This window comes from Pituophis catenifer, unplaced genomic scaffold (assembly GCF_029215685.1).
Source record: "Pituophis catenifer annectens isolate HBS135680 unplaced genomic scaffold, rPitCat1.0.hap2 SCAF_1, whole genome shotgun sequence".
Lineage (NCBI taxonomy): Eukaryota > Metazoa > Chordata > Lepidosauria > Squamata > Colubridae > Pituophis > Pituophis catenifer.
In genome coordinates, this window is record NW_027256881.1 from 293,102,174 (window position 1) to 293,122,464 (window position 20,291).

Consider the following 20,291-nt stretch of genomic DNA (forward strand, 5'->3'; position numbering starts at 1 on the left):
GAATAGAAAGTTGTTATAATAAAATCTTAAGAGATTCTACATTAAGGCTTTATTTTTTTTCCTTTAAAGGTAGCCTCAAATTTAAGATGACTCCGCTTCTAAAAAGAGAATATTACGCAGAAAAAATGCTAACTACTACTGTTATTGTCAGATGACTCTCCAATTAAATATTAATTTAAGAAAAATAAATTTTCACTCTTCAGCTTAAAATAACAGTTTATAAAATAATAAAAAATAAGCAGACTTTAGGTTTACAATCAAAAAGTCATGATACAGAAGATGAAGGGAATAGGACATTATAAAATATTTTTTTAATGGTTTGTGGTGATAGAAATAAGCTGCTTGGAGGGACAGGTGATGTCTTAATTTTGCTTGCAACATATTACTTTGATGTTTTTCTCTGTTTTTAAAATGTTCTTGAACAAGCTTTCTCCTTATAATTTGATTTAGTCATGTAAAAACATAGCAAGAAAGGAGATTTTGTATGATTATCTTAAGAAATGCTTGTACTTTATAGATATTCATTATGAATGTTAAAATTCCTGTTTTAAAAATTCACATTGAAAAGTTTTGCTAATATCTGATTTATTTCAATTTTATTCAGTTTATTACAGTTTTAAATAACAGTTTGGGAAAATGTGGTTCAGTATGATACACAGACTTCCAGTTGTCTGCCAACTTTATTTCACATAATGTCTCAAGAAAACATTCTTGAAAAGTAAAATGACATTTGACAGTTGAAAACCCAATTTTTGTATTTGTGGTTGCCATCACATTCCCCTGCCCCAATTCAAAAGGAAGGAAGAAACTGAGCCCTTTGTTACCATGGATGGCTTGGCATGACCCCCATTGCTAAGGGTGACAAATAAAGGAAGAGGAAGTGAGAAGACTGGTAGAATAATATAATAGTGAACTTTGAGGCAGTCCAAACGAGAAAGAAAATGTGTGTATATATGTTTTTAAAATGTATAGATGTGTTATTAAAAATAGAATGAGATTAGACTGTTTTTTCCTGAAACACAAACAGCTGACCTGAAGGGATTTTGTACACTATGAATGTGGGCCTATAGATTCTGGGATGTGGGAGGTACAGATCAATCATATTACTACTGTATATCAGAATTGTGGGTGTAGAGAAAAACTTTGTGTTAGACAGTTGAGATTCTATTTTTGACTTGGATCCAAATAATGGAATAAGTGACTTCCCCTTAATTTTTATTAGTTTGCCTTTCTGTTATATGAATGTGTACCCAAATGACTGTTATTTTGAGATGATAAATATGACATATATTCAGAATTCTAAATATGTCACAAAGATTGGAAGTTCCTAAAGCTAAATTCCTATTGCAATTGTTCCAAAGCAAGATTGTTGCCAAACATTCTGAATTATATTGACTAATCTTCTCATAGTCTAATTGTGCCACAGTCTGCAAGCAAATGGGCAAGCTGTACCTTGCTAAAGACTAAGGAATATATTTTAATAAAAACACTCCATGCTGTTTACACTCCTCCATGGACACAAAGCCAAACTGTCATGCAGGAAACAATTTCTATCTCTACAAATAAGACAATTAGTCTCTGAACTATGAACACAACTCAACATATTTCCTATATTTGAAACTGAAATTAAATGATAACTGTTCTCCGGTAATTCATTTAAAAATTAAAAAAACTTTATATACCAACACATGCCAATGTATTATTTAGTAATTATTTGTGCAACATTTTAAAGAACATACACATCTGCAATGTAAACCTTCATATTTAAAATTGAAAATGTAAAAATTCAACATCTTTACAAAACGAGTAAGATAAAAATATATGAAGTTACCATAAAATACTAGAATAAAAATAAAATGCTGGCTCAATGTATTTCATAAAGATAATATGATATGCAGCTTTTATTTAACCAGAATTTCTTTTATCAGTTAATAGGATTAAATGGAATTGTGTTCACATTGGAAATCATAGGCTTGCAGGATTATGGGTAATCCTAAAGGATCTACAAATTTTTACTATTTTACTACTGCCAAAAAGAAAGCACAATGATGATTTACTACTGCCAAAAAAAAGGACAACTTTTAATTAATAAATTTGACTCAATATATTTTACTAGCTATACCATATTTTTCGGAGTATAAGACGCACCGGACTATAAGATGCACCTACATTTTTTGGTGAGGAAAACAAGAAAAATCTGCCTTTGCCTCCCAGCAATTTTGCCTCGTTGCAGCAAACAGCAAATAGCCTCTTTCATTTTTGTTTTCAGCATAGCTTGATTAGCACAAGAAAAAAAAAATCTGCTCCAGCAATTTACCTCCTTGCAGCAACCAGCAGAGGCCCTAGCAAAACAGCTGAAAGTCGGGAGGCCGATCCAATCAACTCGTGTTAATTAGGCTGTGCTGAAGTTGAAACGAGCTATTTCTTCTTGCAGCTTGCTGCAAGGAGGTAACTGCTGAGAGGCAGAGGCCAGAGGGTGGGTGCCAGTGGGTGGGCGAGGCTACATTCGGTGTATAAGGCACCCCTAAATTTTCACCCCCTTTTAGGGGGTATTTCACCCCCGTATTTACTCCGAAAAATACAGTAAATAAAATATATTATATAGCTAAATAAGCATTGAGCACATTAAAGTACTTTGTAAACTTTTTCTTTTTTTCATGTAATTGCCTGTATACTTATAAAGAAGTATGATTTAGGAATCAAAGCCTATTTTGTGTTTATGACACTGGAAGTAGCTGTATACAGCAAAAAGGTTTTACAATACATATTAGTTCTTGTTTTTTTTTTTTTTTTTACTAAGGTAGATAAGTGACAACTTTTAAACTATTTAGCGTTCAGTGTCAAACTGCTTTGTGTCACATTTTTGTTGTTCAGTCGGTAAGTTCTGTCTGATAGTTCGCAACTTCATGGACCATAGCCTGCTAGGCTCTCCCTGTCCTCCCCTATCTCCCAGAGCTTGTCCAAATTCATATTCATTGCGTCGATGACACTAACCATCTCATCCTCTGACATTTTCTTTTGTCGTCAGTCTTTCTCAACATCAGGGTCTTTTACAGACAGTCCTCTCTTTTCCTGACTTGCTGCTCAGACATTCCTACGTCTGGGTTATCCTCACTCTAATTTGTTCGACTGAGTGCCAATCATTTCCCCCTGAAGCTGGTCACGCCCACCTCCTCGGCTCTCCCAGCAGTCTTTTTCACTCAGTCGATGGTGTCAGACTCAAGTGCCTTTACTGCGGTATTTAAATACAATTTCCTTTCTAGAATCACGGGGGTTTATTTGGATTGTGGGGGCTGTGCAACGTGGGATTTCCCTCAGCGACATTTCTGCTCCTTTGTCAGCGTTTCCAGGGCTCCTGACGCCGCTCGCACTTTCTCCTTAATTACCGGAGTTTTTGGAGGTCGCTTCAGCGTCTCCTGTTGCTCAGCCGCGGGTGTAGCTTGCTGGGACCAGCATTATTGGCTCACCCTCGCAGCCTTCACTGAAGCGATCAGCGGCTTAAGAGTTCCTGCCAGCTGGCATACTCGCTTGTAAAGGAGGACGCTTCATGGCGGTTGATTTATCCCGCCATTTTGCTTCGTTGTCGGGCCATTTATTTGCGATTGCCTGCTTCTGCCTAGTGGCCCTGCCTCTGAGTGCCTCGTTTCACTGTTGCTGTGTGTGGCTTTGACCTGAGGGGATCTTCCAGCCGCCATTTTGCCGCTACTTGCCCGCCATTTTCTGCACAATTTGGCGTGGTTTGTGATTTACGTCCTGAGCTTTGGTTCTCAGGGACGTAGGCGAAGCTACAGGCTTTGGACGCTGTCCATTATTGCCCTGCCTCCCATCGCAGCTCTGGTCATCGCTGTTTGCCTACATCAAAGGAAAGTACCTTTTATTTATTTACTGTTGGGGCCCTGGTCTGAGGGAAGTTTCTTGATTCTTCTACCAAAAAAAAAAAAAATGATTAATTAATAATCACATACTACTTTATTGCTATTAATATTGGCCCTCTTAGTTCCTAATATTACTTGCAATGGCAGATGTTGAGCTGTCCTCTGATCTGGAGCAGGTTCCTTCCCCCCCTCCAGCTCTGTCCCCAAAACTGTCCAAGGAGAAAAAGTCCCAAGTTTTCTAGGGCCACTAAGACAGTACCTGTGCTAGACAAAGAGGCCCAGAGGAGGCACAATGCCTTAGAACGGCAATTCTCCAAAGCACAACGTCAGGCACAGCTGGGTCTCTGTCCTGCGGAACCTGAGGTGGCTGCTGACCACCAATTACAGCTCACTTCAGCATCCTCTCAAGATGTTGACCAGAGCTTTTGCCCCCAGTGTGATATGGCGTCTGTATCTCGAGATCAAGTCCTGACCAATGTTCACTCTGACCATGTTGCTCCCAGGCCTAGGTCTTCTGGAGTCGCTAGTCATGTCTCACAGTTGTCCCATCCTGCACCTGAGGCCACTTTCACACCTACTGCTGCCGGGCTCCGTGCAGATGAAGGCCATAGCTCTAGTCAGTTTCTGAATTTTAACTCCTTAGTATCACAGGCTATTACACACATTTTTCAGGCTGGTTTACAACAGACTGGTTATGTGCTGCCACCAGAGTGCAACACGGGGGTTTCTTGTCAGATGCAGTCTACCACAATGCACCCTTCCTCTTCCTCCTATGGACATGTGGCTGAGCCGGTCCGGGAGGAGGAATATCTAGAGGACTTTGAACTCTCAGGAGATGAGGAAATGGTTCCGGACAAACCAGCCTTTCCGGGTTTGTTTAAACCTTCTTTATTCAAATCGCTCTTACATAAAGCTAAAGTAGCTACAAATATGGGCAAAGGGCTTGACTAACTTTCTGCTTCCCAGGCTCAGCCTGATCCCAATAGCAATTTATTTCTCTTGCCTAAACCTGACTATGATTTTGTTTCTTGCCCAGACCATTTTTCACAGGTCATCCAGAAGCCGTGGGAGCATCCTGCTTCTCTCTCTGGCCCAAATTCCTTTGACAGAAATCCTGTATTGCTCGGCACCGGAGCTTGATGCTTTGCTTCAGCTACCAACTGTAGACGAACCTGTGGCTAGCCTTACGTCGTCCTCTGTTCTCGGAGAGGTTGGTGATGGTCTCAAATTTGAGGACAAAAGAGCTGAGATGGCCTTCCGTAAAACCCACCAGGCGGCTGCCTGGGCCATTCGAGCAGCAACTTCTGTCTCGTTTTTCAATAGACCGTCGCTGGTCTGGCTGCGCCAGTTACAAGACAGGTTACCTCCAGAAGATGCACGCCTCCAGCAGGACGTGGCTAAGATAATTGTGTCAGCAGAATATTCGGCGGACATTTCTCTGGACGCGGCTAAGTTTGCCTCACATGCTTTGGCGTCCACGGTTTCGTCTCGTCGGCTTCTCTGGCTCCGGAATTGGAGGGCCGACATGAAGTCAAAATGGAGGCTTACTGCAGCACCCTATAAGGGTTCTTCCCTTTTTGGGGCATCTTTAGACTTTGTGTTAGTTGAAAATAGGGACAAGAAAAAGGTTTTGCCGTCCGCGTATAGACGGCCGGATCGGCGGTATTCCCCTTACCCACGGCAGCCATTTTGTCATGACCAAGGAACCAGTGGTTCCTCATATCAACTTTCCGCACCGTTCTCCTACCAACCTGCTTCCGACTGGGCTTCCTTTTGGGACCGTGGCAGACATCAATCAAGTTTCAGACGTCCGTTTTGGGCTTCTTCCGCTGTTACTCCCGTAGAGGCAAGTGACTCGCCGCCTCGGATTCCCATTGGAGGCAAACTACAGTCTTTCTACCACCAGTGGGAAACTACCACATCGGATGCATGGATTCTTCGCACTGTCACTAGCGGCCTCACCTTGGAGTTCACCTCCACTCCTCCGAACCGTTATCTTCAATGCCCCTGGCCCACTCAACCGGCCAAGCGGCAGCTCTTGGCCCTCGAAATCCAACATCTTTTGCAGATAGAGGCCATAGAACCGGTCCCGGAAGATCAGGTATGGACCGGGTTTTATTCAACATTATTTCTCGTTCCAAAGAGTTCCGGGAGTTGGAGAGGAATTCTGAATTTGAAGCAACTAAACCTGCATGCCTTGTATCGCCGCTTCAAGATGCATTCCCTCAAATCTCTCCTGGGATGCATCCGCCAAGGGGATTTCATGCAATCGATCAATTTAAAGGAAGCGTATGTACATGTGCCCATACATCCGGCACACAGAAAGTTTCTGAGGTTTGCCTTCGCCAACAGCCACTTTCAATACAAAGCGATGCCCTTTGGGCTCTCTTCGGCGCCGTGAACTTTCACAAAGATCTTAGCAGCATTGGCGGCATCGCTCAGAGAACTGCCTGTTTGTCTGGTATGCTACCTGGACGATATTTTGATTCTATCGTCTTCGGCTGTTCAGGCGGACAAGGACAGACAACTTGTGATTAACACTCTGCAGAGCCACGGCTTCACTCTGAATCTCGCCAAGAGTCATCTATGCCCCACGACACGAATCTTACATCTGGGAGCGATAATAGATTCTGCTCAGGGACTGGTTTACTTGTCTCCCGACCATCAGTCCAGCATTCAAGACCTGGTGACTCAGGTGTTGACGCACAAGAAATTGCCCTTGCTTCTGCTCTCCCAACTTCTTGGCAAGCTCATATCGTGCATAGCAATAGTTCCGTGGGCGCGCTGCCACTTATGTCAACTACAGTGGTTCCTCCTCCCCTTTCAAAAACAAGGCTGGGGGGAGTCTCTCTTCAAGGTTGCAGTGCCAGCTCGACTGCGTCTTTCTCTCCGTTGGTGGGTCTCACTAGCTCTGCGTCAGGGCTCTCTTTCTGGAACCAGAAAGGGTCATCTTAACCACGGATGCCAGTCTTCACGGCTGGGGTGCCCATCTACAATCTCAACTTGCACAGGGCACCTGGTCTCCCTCGGAAAAACTTCAGAGCATCAACTGGTTGGAGTTACGCGCAGGACAACTGGCGCTGGCACATTTCCACCGTCAAGTATTACACAAATATATTCTGATATTGACCAACAACACGGCCATGAAGGCCCATGTCAACCGTCAAGGGGGCACTCGTTCCTTGTCGCTGATAGAGGAGACAGAAAGGTTGATGTCATGGGCGGAGCGTCATGTCCTCTCCTTGAAGGCGGAGCACATTTCAGGTGCGATCAATCGCGAAGCGGATTGGCTCAGCCGTGGTCAGTTGGACCACTCGGAATGGCGATTACATCCTTGTCTGTTTCAGGCTCTGTCTCGTCGGTTCGGGTCCCCGGTGCTGGACCTTTTCGCCACCCCCCAGAACACACAGCTGCCGAGATTTTTCTCCCGTTTTCCAACGCCGGGTGCAGAGGGTCACAACGCTCTTCAATCTCCGTGGCCTTGAGGGCTCCTCTACACTTTTCCCCCGATCATTCCCAACGTGATTAGGAAGATGATCATGGAACGAGCAGATCTCCTTCTGGTAGCCCCTCATTGGCCTCATCGGGCGTGGTTCGCCGATCTGATGTCACTGTCCGTCAAGCCGCCATGGCAGATTCCACCCGACCAGATTTCCCTGACTCAAGGTGCTGTGCAACATCCAGAGCCAGAATGGCTCCAGTTGACCGTCTGGCGCTTGAAAGGATACGATTGACTAAAGGTCACCTGTCAAGTGAAGCAATATCTACCATTCAAGCAGCCAGACGGCCATCAACTGTACACATCTACAATGCGTCTTGGAATGCTTTTGTAAGGTGGTATGCTATAAATCATGTTGATCCGACTACTGCCGCTGTCCCAGATGTCCTTTAATTTCTCCAATCTGGCTTCACCAAAGGTCTGGCTCCTGCAACGCTCAGAAGGCAGGTGGCTGCCTTGGCCACAGTCCTCGTTGGAGACAATCAATAATCCTTATCTCATGATTCCTGGATAAGATCCTTTCTTCAGGGTACGACAAACTTATTCTCTCCAGCAATACACCGGTATCCCACATGGGATCTTACACTCGTACTGCAAGCATTGACATCGTCTCCATTTGAACCTTTCCGTTCTGTCAGTCTGTGCTACCTCACTTTGAAAATGGCCTTCTTGTTGGCGATAACATCGGCCTGTCAAGTCTCTGAAATTGCGGCCCTTTCTATTAGGAGTGACCTTTGTGTGTTTTATCAGGACCGTGTGGTTCTCCGATTGGACCCGGCATTTATTCCCAAAATTAACTCTCATTTCCATCGTGCACAGGACATTGTACTGCCAAATTTCTGCCCGGATCCCCGTCATCCTTCCGAAAAACGTTGGCATACGTTGGATGTGTGTCGAGCCTTAAAACGATATATTAGTCGGACTGCCTCCTTTAGGAAGACTGAGGCGTTGTTGGTGTCCTTCCTTCCTTCCTCTCTGGGACAGAAGGTCTCTTCCGCTACTGTGGGCAGATGGCTTAAAGCCTGTATTTCTAAAGCGTACGAATTGCGGGGTGGTCCAGCTCCGGGACGGATATTGCCCCATTCCATATGCAGTGTCGCTACATCGGCTGCCTGGGCTACTCAGGCCTCCATAGATGACATTTGTCGAGCGGCCACTTGGTCCTCGCTTTCCTCTTTTGTTAAGCATTACCGTTTGGATGTTTCTGCTGATGCCGCTTTCGGCAGATGTGTTTTACAATCTGTAATATCTTCCCATGGCCAGGAAGGGGCTTCGATTCCCGCCCTGGGGACTTAAGCTTGGGTATGTCCCAGACGTAGGAATGTCTGAGCAGTGAGTCATGAAAATGGACGTTGCTTACCTGAACATCCCTTTTATGCTCACTGCGAAGACATTCCGTCCTGCCCGTGATCTTGCCTTGTCCTGGCCTTGGGTGGGTTTTTTTTTTTTCTTGTTTCCCTCTGCAGCTGATGCCGTCGGATGATTCGATCTTTTGGTGTCTACTCTCGTCTGTTATGGAATAGCCTTCATAAAAAAGACTGCTGGGAGAGCCGAGGCGGTGGGCGTGACCAGCTTCAGAGGGAAATGATTGGCGCTCAGTCGAACGAATTAGAGTGAGGATAAAAGGGACGTTCAGGTAAGCAATGTCCATTCTCATGTGGTGGCCAGAGTATTTGAGCTTTAGCTTCAGTATCTGTCCTTCCAAAGAACAGTCAGGGTTGATTTCCTTTAGGATTGACTGATTTGATCTCCTTGCAGTCCAGAGGACTCTCAAGTGTCTTTTCCAGCACCACAGTTCAAAAGCATTAATTCTTCATTGCTCAGTCTTCCTTATGGTCCAACTCTCACAGCCATACATTACTACTGGGAAAAACCACAGCTTTGACTATGCAGACCTTTGTTGACAAGGTGATGACTCTTTTTAATATGCTGTCTAGGTTTGCCCTTGTTTATCTCTCAATATATTCTGCAGGTAATCTTATTTCTGGCTTGTCATTCATCCAGCCCAGCATGTAACATAATGTACGCTGCATATAAGTTAAATAAGCAGGCTTAAAATATACAGCCCTGTAGTACTCCTTTCTGTATTTTGAATCAATCAGTTGTTCAAATTCTGAATGTTACTTCTTGATCCTCATACAGGTTTCTCAGGAGACAGGTAAGATGGTGTGGTACTCCCATCTCTTTAAGAACTTGCCACAGTTTGTTGTGATTACACAACCAAAGGCTTTAGCATAGTCAGTGAAGCAGGAGTAAATGTTTTTCTGGAACTCCTTGCATGTTCCATAATCCAGCGAATTTTGGCAATTTGATGTCAAGTTTCCCTGTCTCTTTGAAACTCTGCTTGTACTTCTAGTAATTCTCGGTTCATATATTGATGAAGCCTAGCTTGTAGGATTTTGAGCATGACCTTGTTAGTATGTGAATAAGCACTATTGTATTGTAGTTTGAACATTCTTTGGCATTATGTCACATAGCTAATAACATATATACAAACTTGAAAAGTTTGAAGCTCCATATTTTACAGGTAGTCCTTGACTTATGATCATTCGTTTAATTATGGTTTGAATTTACAGCCTCAGAAAAAGTGACCAACCACCTGTCCCTGAAATTATGAATGTTGCACCCCCTTGTCATCTGATTGTAGTTTGGCTGGTTGAGAACCAACTTGCATATACAGCAGTTGCAATAACTTGCAGTTGCCTGATTCATGGTTTGCGACCTTCCCAGCTGGCTTCCAACAAGCAAAATTAATTGGAAAAGCTGGATTCACTTAACCATGTGATTCACTTAATGATCATATGATTTGTTTAATGATCTTGGTGATTTGCTTAATGACTGAAGTAACAATGGTTGTGAAATTGGGTCTGGTTATGTGAGGAATGCTTAACAATCACATCAATTGACAACCAAAATTCCAGTCTCAATTGTGGTTGAAGGCCAAAACTACCTGTAGTTTCAAACATCTTTTTCCCCAATAATTTTATTAAGAATTATATTGAACAGATAAAATTAGTACAATAACATAGTACAAAAATATTAAATTATATTTAAAAGTTCATAAAATCCTCCCAAAAGCAAAAAAAGTAAGAAACTTTTATTTCATTCCCAACAAGTATAATCAATTTATATCAATTTATAATAAACATTAACAATTTATCTGTCACTTAAAATACAACTAAATACATCTTCATTCCATACCTCACCCCATTTTCTATGAACCTCTCTCTAAATCTTCAGCTCTCCTTATTAATCAGCAATGATCCAATAAAAATTAACATAAATGCTTAACAACATAAGTATATAATCTCTCTTTCCATTTAATCTAAACCTATCGGGCATGAAAGATCAGTTCTACATGTGAAAAATCCAGTTAAATTGATTTATTGCTATTCATGCCTTTAAGCACAGGAATATTCTCAACTAATGGTTAGCATCATCTAAAAATTAGATAAGGGACAGTGTAATTCAAGGGGGGGTGGGGGTGGACTTAGTCCACTTGTGCCTATGTAGAGATTCTAGGCTGACCACTTTTTAAAAATTGTCCCCAGCTTCTGCCACTCCTTACCCCACAAAATCTCCCTCATCACTCTGTTCAGTAATCAAAATCTAATCCCAATTAACAATAACAAAATTACAAAAATTAAAAACTGTTAAACATTACTAGAAATAGTGACCTCTTATTTACATATCAAACATAATAACCTAGATATTGCAAACTCATTCATTATACCCAGTTGAACCTTAGAAAAAAAAACCTTATCCAAGATAATCATTAAGCATCATCAGAATTTAGCAACTCATTATTTAAGCATAATCAAATAAATCAATTTTGTATTTTTCTATTATTTTTTTCCTTCTTCCTCCCAGCCATTTTTAAGTCCCATAAAGTTCTAGCTCTATTTTTTTCTACTACCTTTGTCTCTTATCTTGGAATTCTTTTCTTTATCCAAGTCCACTTGTAAATTTAGTGTAGTATTACATTCTAATTTAAAAGAGTAATCTATATCACTTTTGATGCATCATTGGAATACCTTTTTACATTTTTATATGATCATCCAATTTTATTTGAAAATCCAGTATTTCCATCTCTTTCTTGTAGGTTATAATTTTTAAGTCCTCATAAAGTCTGTTTCGCTTACGATCAAAAGGATTTGTTCTTCAATAACACCCTTTAGTTCCAGTATAATGTTAAATAGCTTGATCACTTCTTGAATCCACAAATTAAATGCTTCATTTAAAGTAGTCATCTGGAGACCTCTAATGATCAACCTTCAAAGTCTTGTTACTAGTTTGAAACGTAAAAAATGTTTTTCCAATGCGGAAGAATCTTCTAATTAACTCAAACCCTTTTCATTAAATTAATTTCATCTAAACCGTTAGCATTTACAAAAACTTTCCAAACTTTCCAAAGTATAATGATGCTTTTGCTATATATTGCAAAAAATCTTACAAAGATGGAAGTGTAATTTTATTTCTTTTTAAATTAATTGATCTAAATTTCCACTTTTGGCCATTGTACTTCTGTGATCCATGTAGTAGAGAACAGTTCACTATTCCTCACTGGAAGCCCCCAAACACATCTCCATAAAACTTTTTTTTCTGCTCATATTAAAGGACTTTGAATTTTGCTATTTTCCTCCTCCCCTCCCCCCCCCCCCCGGCTCCATTTTCAGAAGTTCAGTTAAAGTGTATTTGCACTTGTTGGTAAATTACTTAAAACATTCATAGATCTGAAATTTAATCTAGCTATTCTGTTTATTTCAATGAATTGATATAGCTTATAAATCTTCAGCACAGGATATTAGTATGTGACTAATTTTTTCATATGGAAAAGGAGATCAGGATATAATATATTGGCAGAAGCTAGAAAGATTTCACAATGACTTAATATTAATATTATTTGGATAATTTCATTTAATAAGCTTGTTTTTGCTAATATCTAAAACAGATTTGATTTTTTATATAGTATTTAGTTATATAGTAACTAAAATTTAAAGAAGCATGTGTATTATAGAAATGGAAATAACATTTTGATTTCTGATAATTATCAGAAATAATAATTATGACCTGTATATGAAAATAGAAACTGAAATGTGTTCTTACGTAGTGTCTCAATTCTGTGATTTTTTGAAATCTGATTCTGTCTTTTGAAGGAGGATAGAAGTGAACAATAATAAAACATTGAGACAATAGTTTGTAATATTAACTGATTGCTGTAATTAATATTCTAATCCAAATACTTTATTAAATTTTAAATATATGATCCTATTTAATATTTATTGTTACAGATAGGATTCATACAATCAGTGCAAAAGTTTCATATGTACACTGTTTATTATTAATTATTCTTTTTCAAGCAACAGTATCTGGCTTACTTAGGATTCAGTCTGAAACAGTGGTCCAATATATTATTATTTATTTATTGGTTAGGCTTGTCCTCATTGGAAACAATTGGAAACAAGTTCCAATGAAGTAATTTGCTTAAAATTAGATTCTTTAATCCACATTAGATATCAGGGTGGATAAAAATCTATGATTTAAAAAAAATTTAAAAAATGGATTTTTTTGTTTTAAATTGGATTTTTTATTTAAATCAGAATTTTCTTATTTGTCGGATTTTTTTATTTTTATCAATTTTATTTTAATAAAATACTTATCAAATTTATTTTAATAAAATGCTTTTGAAGTAAAAATATATTTAGTTTTCTATTTAAGATACATCAATAATTTAGTTTATTCAGCATGAAATGGAGCTTAGTTATGTAGCATGAGGCTGTATATTCTGCAATATTGGGACTGTTGGTGAGTCAACAGCAGGTCAGGAGGAGCTACTGTGGGACAGAGATGACAGTTGCTCTTTAAAAATTGTAATTTAAATCAAGCCTTTTTACTAGTGATTTAAATCGTGATTTAAATTGACTTGATTTAAATCAAATCCACCCTGTTAGATATTAATTTCCTTCTCAGTATTAAAATCCAAGAGCACTTTGTTTGCTTAAAGAGCTATAGAAACCTTACTGTTCAGTCACTAATACAAGATTATCTGTGTGCATTCTAAGAGAAAATTTTGAGGAATAATTAAAATACTGTTTAACTATTGTTTAAAATAGTTTAAAATAAAATATTATGTTTGTCAGAATTCATTTCAATATTTAAAATTAAACTTTGAGTATTGTAATTGATACACTGCCTTTCCTTTTTCTTTCAGAATCATGGAGCAATTGATCTGGAGCACCCACATTTATTGCAATCATGAGGATTTAAGAACTGAAAATAATTTTGAACTTTGGAGATAAAATTTTAGTATGTGGCATCATTTTTAAGAATGAGCGTTGCACCCAGTTGTGTTGGTGAATACAGAAGGATGAGAAGAACACTATGATGGCAAAGAACAAAGAGCCTCGTCCCCCAGCCTATGCTGTTAGTGTGGTTGGACTTTCTGGGACTGAAAAAGACAAAGGAAACTGTGGAGTTGGAAAATCATGTTTGTGCAATAGATTTGTCCGGTCAAAAGCAGATGAATATTACCCTGAACATACCTCTGTGCTTAGCACAATTGACTTTGGTGGTCGTGTTGTTAATAATGATCACTTTTTATATTGGGGTGATGTAATACAGTGTGGAGAAGATGGAGTAGATTGCAAAATTCATGTTATTGAACAAACTGAGTTCATTGATGATCAGACATTTCTGCCTCATCGTAGTACAAACTTACAACCTTATATAAAGCGTGCAGCTGCAACCAAATTGCAGTCAGCAGAAAAACTTATGTATATTTGCACAGATCAGCTTGGATTGGAACAAGACTTTGAGCAAAAGCAAATGCCTGAAGGAAAGCTAAGTATTGATGGATTTTTATTATGTATTGATGTAAGCCAAGGATGCAATAGGAAGTTTGATGACCAACTTAAATTTGTAAATAACCTCTATATTCAACTTTCAAAATCTAAAAAACCTATAATTATAGCAGCAACTAAATGTGACGAATGTGTGGACCATTATTTACGAGAAGTTCAGGCTTTTGCTTCAAATAAGAAGAACCTTCTTGTAGTAGAAACATCTGCAAGATTCAATGTCAATGTGGAGACGTGTTTCACTGCACTGATACAAATGATGGATAAAACTCGTGGCAAGCCTAAAATAATACCTTATTTAGATGCCTATAAAACACAAAGACAAGTTGTTGTGACATCAACAGATAAGTTTGAGAAACTTGTGCAGACTGTGAGAGACTATCATGCCACATGGAAGACTGTTAGTAACAAACTGAAAAATCATCCTGATTATGAGGATTACATTAATTTAGAGGGAACAAACAAAGCCCAAAATACATTTTCAAAACACATTGAGCAACTTAAGCAAGAGCATATAAGAAAAAGAAGAGATGAATATATTAATACATTACCAAGAGCTTTTAACACACTTCTGTCAAACCTTGAAGAGATTGAACATTTGAGTTGGCCTGAAGCTTTGAAATTAATGGAAAAAAAACAAGATTTCCATTTATTCTTTGTAGTACTGGGGAAAACGCCCTGGTATGAAACTGACCATATAGACAAAGTAAATGACAGGAGAATTCCATTTGACCTTTTGAGCATGCTTGAAGCTGAAAAGGTATATCAAAATCATGTGCAACATTTAATATCAGAAAAAAGGAGAGTTGAAATGAAGGAAAAGTTCAAAAAAACACTTGAAAAAATTCAGTTCATTTCTCCTGGGCAACCCTGGGAGGAAGTTATGTGTTTTGTAATGGAAGATGAAGCTTTTAAATATATTACAGAAGCTGACAGTAAAGAAGTATATAGTAGGCATCAACGAGAAATAGTCGAAAAAGCCAAAGAGGAATTTCAGGAAATGCTTTTTGAACATTCAGAACTCTTTTATGACCTGGATTTGAATGCAACACCTAGTTCTGACAAAATGAGTGAAATTCATGCAGTTCTTAGTGAAGAGCCTAGATACAAAGCTTTACAGAAACTTGCACCTGATAGAGAGTCACTTCTGCTTAAACATATAGGTTTTGTATATCATCCCACTAAAGAAACATGTCTCAGTGGCCAAAGCTGTATGGACATTAAAGTAGAACACTTACTTGCTAGAAGCCTCCTGCAATTAGACCATGGTCGTTTAAATTTTTATCATGATAGTGCCAACATCGATAAAGTTAATATTTTCATTTTGGGTAAAGATGGTCTTGCACAAGAATTGGCAAATGAGATTCGGACACAGTCTACTGATGATGAATATGCCTTAGATGGAAAAATATATGAACTTGACCTCAGACCAGTTGATGCTAAGTCACCTTACCTTCTAAGCCAATTATGGACTTCAGCCTTCAAACCTCATGGATATTTCTGTGTGTTTAATTCAATTGAATCACTTAATTTTATTGGTGAATCCATTGGAAAAATCAGGACTGAAGCTTCTCAGATAAGAAGAGATAAGTATATGGCCAACCTTCCATTTACTCTAATATTGGCCAATCAACGAGAGAGTGTTAGCAAAAATTTACCTATTCTGAGACATCAGGGGCAGCAGTTAGCAAACAAGTTGCAGTGTCCTTTTATTGATGTGCCTGCTGGTACTTATCCACGTAAATTTAATGAGGCTCAGATAAAGCAAGCGTTGAGGAGTGTTTTGGATGCAGTTAAACACAATTTTGATGTTGTAAGTCCTATTCCTACAATTAAAGATCTTTCAGAAGCTGACTTAAGAATTGTTATGTGTGCTATGTGTGGAGATCCATTCAGTGTAGATCTTATTCTTTCTCCTTTCCTTGATTCTCATTCTTGTAGTGCTGCTCAGGCTGGTCAGAATAATTCCCTAATGCTAGATAAAATTATAGGTGAAAAACGGAGGCGAATACAGATTACAATATTATCATATCATTCTTCAATTGGTGTAAGAAAAGATGAACTTGTTCATGGCTATATACTAGTTTATTCTGCTAAACGGAAAGCATCTATGGGAATGCTTCGAGCATTTCTTTCAGAAGTGCAAGATACTATTCCTGTACAATTAGTAGCTGTTACTGACAGTCAGGCAGACTTCTTTGAGAATGAGGCTATCAAAGAGTTGATGACTGAAGGTGAACATATAGCAACTGAGATTACTGCTAAATTTACAGCTCTGTATTCGTTATCTCAATATCATCGTCAGACTGAGGTTTTCACCTTGTTCTTTAGTGAAGTCTTGGAGAAGAAAAACATGATTGAAAATTCTTATATCTCTGATAGTACACGAGAGACAACACACACAAATGAAGATGTTTTCTTGCATTCTCCTAGAGCAAGTTCTCTTGCTTACAACTGTTACCCAGATTCAGAAGATGATACTGAAGCCCCACCTCCTTATAGTCCAATTGGAGATGAGGTACAGTTGCTCCCAACACCTGATCGCTCAAAATACCGTTTGGATGTAGAAGGTAATGAATATCCCATTCACAGTACACCTAACTGTCATGATCATGAACGCAACCACAAAGTGCCTCCTCCCATAAAGCCAAAACCAATTGTGACCAAGACAAATGTGAAAAAACTGGATCCAAACCTATTAAAAACCATTGAGGCAGGTATTGGTAAACAATACCCCAGAAAAACTAGAATGATTTTGGCACCATCTGATGATCTTGAACAATCTGATAACTATGCTGAACCTATAGACACTATTTTTAAGCACAGAGGTGTTGCTGATGATACCTACATAACTCCAGATGATAGTCAGAATCGTATGATTAAATTTCGAAATTCCTCTCTTATAAATAATGCCCAAGGAGAGGAAGAAAATGGATTTCCTGACAGAATTTCAAAGACCCATGGAGAAAGACGGCCCTCAAAATATAAATATAAATCTAAAACATTGTTCAGCAAAGCCAAATCTTATTATAGAAGAGCACATTCAGATGCAAGTGATGATGAAGCTTTTACAATGTCTAAAACAAAAAGAAAAGGAAGACATCGTGGCAGTGAAGAAGATCCACTTTTATCCCCTGTGGAAACATGGAAAGGTGGCATTGATAACCCTGCAATTACATCTGATCAAGAGCTGGATGATAAAAAGATGAAGAAGAAAACACAGAAAGTGAAAGAAGACAAGAAGGTATGTTTTAAAAATGTTTTAAATACAGTCAAAATGTTGCTTTTTTGAGTGAATGAAAATCTGTTAGCATGATATATTAACTATGATATAAATGGGGTCCATTTCTGTTCCTTCCAACTGTAGCAGCAGTAACTAATTTGACTTGGCTTAAACTAGTTTCTTATTGAACTGTGGTTTAGGGAAAAAATGCTATTTGTTAGTATATGAAACAACTAAAGTTAGCAAAAAGCGTGTTTGAAATTAGAACACAGTTGATTGTGGTGGTTGATTGTACCCAAGCTAATTTTCAGAGAAAATAATTTGGCAGTGAACCATTTAAAGTTAAGTCAAATTTATCAGCCCAGTTTAACTACTATTTCTTTTACTATTAAGTGGCAAATCTCTTTGGTTGTTTCTTTGCAGATGTTTCATTACCCAATCAGGTAACATCAGCAGCGAGTGTGGGATTTGTTCTCTATTTATTTATAGTAGCTTGCCATGTCGGTTTTGATGGATTTCTCCTTGGTGTTTTTTCTGCTTGGTTCTTACATTAATACATTAAAATTTACATTATATTGGTGCTGAATACAACACTCCGATTATCATTTGTTTCTATCTTCTATTCAAAGGAGCAAAGTCAAAAATTTTATTGCTACTTTATTGCTGGATAATATTCAGGAGGTTGTGTAGTATTGTACAGTGGGGCAAAAAAGTATTTAGTCAGCCACCAATTGTGCAAGTTCTCCCACTTAAAAAGATGAGAAAGGCCTGTAATTGTCATCATAGGTAGACCTCAACTATGAGAGACAAAAATGAGAAAACAAATCCAGACAATCACATTGTCTGATTTGGAAAGAATTTATTTGCAAATTATGGTGGAAAATAAGTATTTGATCACCTACAAACAAGCAAGATTTCTGGCTCTCACAGACCTGTAACAACTTCTTTAAGAGGCTCCTCTGTCCTCCACTCATTACCTGTATTAATGGCACCTGTTTGAACTTGTTATCAGTATAAAAGACACCTGTCCACAACCTCAAACAGTCACACTTCAAACTCCACTATGGTGAAGACCAAAGAGCTGTCTAAGGACACCAGAAACAAAATTGTAGACCTGCACCAAGCTGGGAAGACTGAATCTGCAATAGGCAAGCAGCTTGGTGTGAAGAAATCAACTATGGGAGCAATAATTAGAAAATGGAAGACATACAAGACCACTGATAATCTCCCTCGATCTGGGGCTCCACGCAAGATCTCACCCCATGGTATCAAAATGATCACAAGAACGGTGAGCAAAAATCCCAGAACCACACAGGGGGACCTAGTGAATGACCTGCAGAGAGCTGGGATCAACGTAACAAAGGCTACCATCAGTAACACACTACGCCGCCAGGGACTCAGATCCTGCAGTGCCAGATGTGTCCCCCTGCTTAAGCCAGTACATGTCCGGGCCTGTCTGAAGTTTGCTAGAGAGCATTTTGATGATCCAGAAGAGGATTGGGAGAATGTCATATGGTCATATGAAACCAAAGTAGAACTGTTTGGTAGAAACACAACTCGTCGTGTTTGGAGGAGAGAGAATGCTGAGTTGCATCCAAAGAACACCATACCTACTATGAAGCATGGGGGTGGCAATATCATGCTTTGGGGCTGTTTCTTTGCAAAGGGACCAGGACGACTGATCCGTGTACAGGAAAGAATGAATGGAGCCATGTATCGTGAGATTTTGAGTGCAAACCACCTTCCATCAGCAAGGGCATTGAAGATGAAACGTGGCTGGGTCTTTCAGCATGACAATGATCCCAAACACACCGCCCGGGCAACAAAGGAGTGGCTTCGTAAGAAGCATTTCAAGGTCCTGGAGTGGCCTAGCCAGTCTCCAGATCTCAACCCCATAGAAAACCTTTGGAGGGATTTGAAAGTCCGTGTTGCCCAGCGACAGCCCCAAAACATCACTGCTCTAGAGGAGATCTGCATGGAGGAATGGCCAACATACCAGCAACAGTGTGTGCCAACCTTGTGAAGACTTACAGAAAATGTTTGACCTCTGTCATTGCCAACAAAGGATATATAACAAAGTATTGAGATGAACTTTTGATATTGATCAAATACTTATTTTCCATCATAATAAATTCTTTCCAAGTCAGACAATGTGATTGTCTGGATTTGTTTTCTCATTTTGTCTCTCATAGTTAAGGTCTACTTATGATGTCAATTACAGGACCCTCTCATCTTTTTAAGTGGGAGAACTTGCACAATTGGTGGCTGACTAAATACTTTTTTGCCCCACTGTATATGTCAATGAAAGTTGCAGGCCAGCGTCTAAATTACCTTTTATTTTGAACTGAATGTATATAATGTAAACATTTAAAAGCTATAAAGCTTTCCAAAATTTAACATATTGGTATTTATTATAAGCAATATCTAAATATACATTTATGATTTTGAAGAATGATGGTAGTTGGATTTATTTCTTAAAAAGACCAATCAGTGTGCTTAATTGGATTAATGTATTTTTCTTAAGTATGGACATTTGTTCAGAATAACTTTTTATTCTGTGGAGAAATGGCTTATTGACTAAAAAAGGGAAACTTTTCATTGTCTAGACAGTATTCTCTAGTATTTCCTAGGCATTGTTTGTACTTTTAATAGGTTTGCTTGCTTGAAAAAGTTTTAAAATTATTGTGCCTTAAGTAAAATTGATAGAGCATGAGGTAAAAGAATGTGATTTACGTAAAAAGTTCCCTCGAGTTGCCTCACAGTGAGATGGCGGCAAACATTTCATAAAAATAATAAGTAAATAAAGCAAGAAATTTATCTTTTTAGGTTTTACGCTT

The 20,291-nt window shown here is 38.9% G+C and overlaps 1 protein-coding gene across 5 annotated transcripts in view; it reads left to right on the top strand.

Annotated features, from left to right (window-relative positions):
• ARHGAP5 (Rho GTPase activating protein 5) overlaps nt 1-20,291 on the top strand; it is a 42,762-nt gene that overhangs the window by 12,109 nt on the left and 10,362 nt on the right. For 4 of the 5 annotated variants that reach the window (XM_070940386.1, XM_070940397.1, XM_070940414.1 and 1 more), the window contains one exon: nt 13,586-17,475. In XM_070940386.1, the coding sequence (XP_070796487.1) occupies nt 13,756-17,475 (3,720 nt within the window). In that variant the 5' untranslated portion in view covers nt 13,586-13,755. Of the gene's footprint in view, nt 1-8,961; nt 9,011-13,585; nt 17,476-20,291 lie in introns of those variants that run through there. The other variant, XM_070940406.1, reaches the window with a different exon arrangement.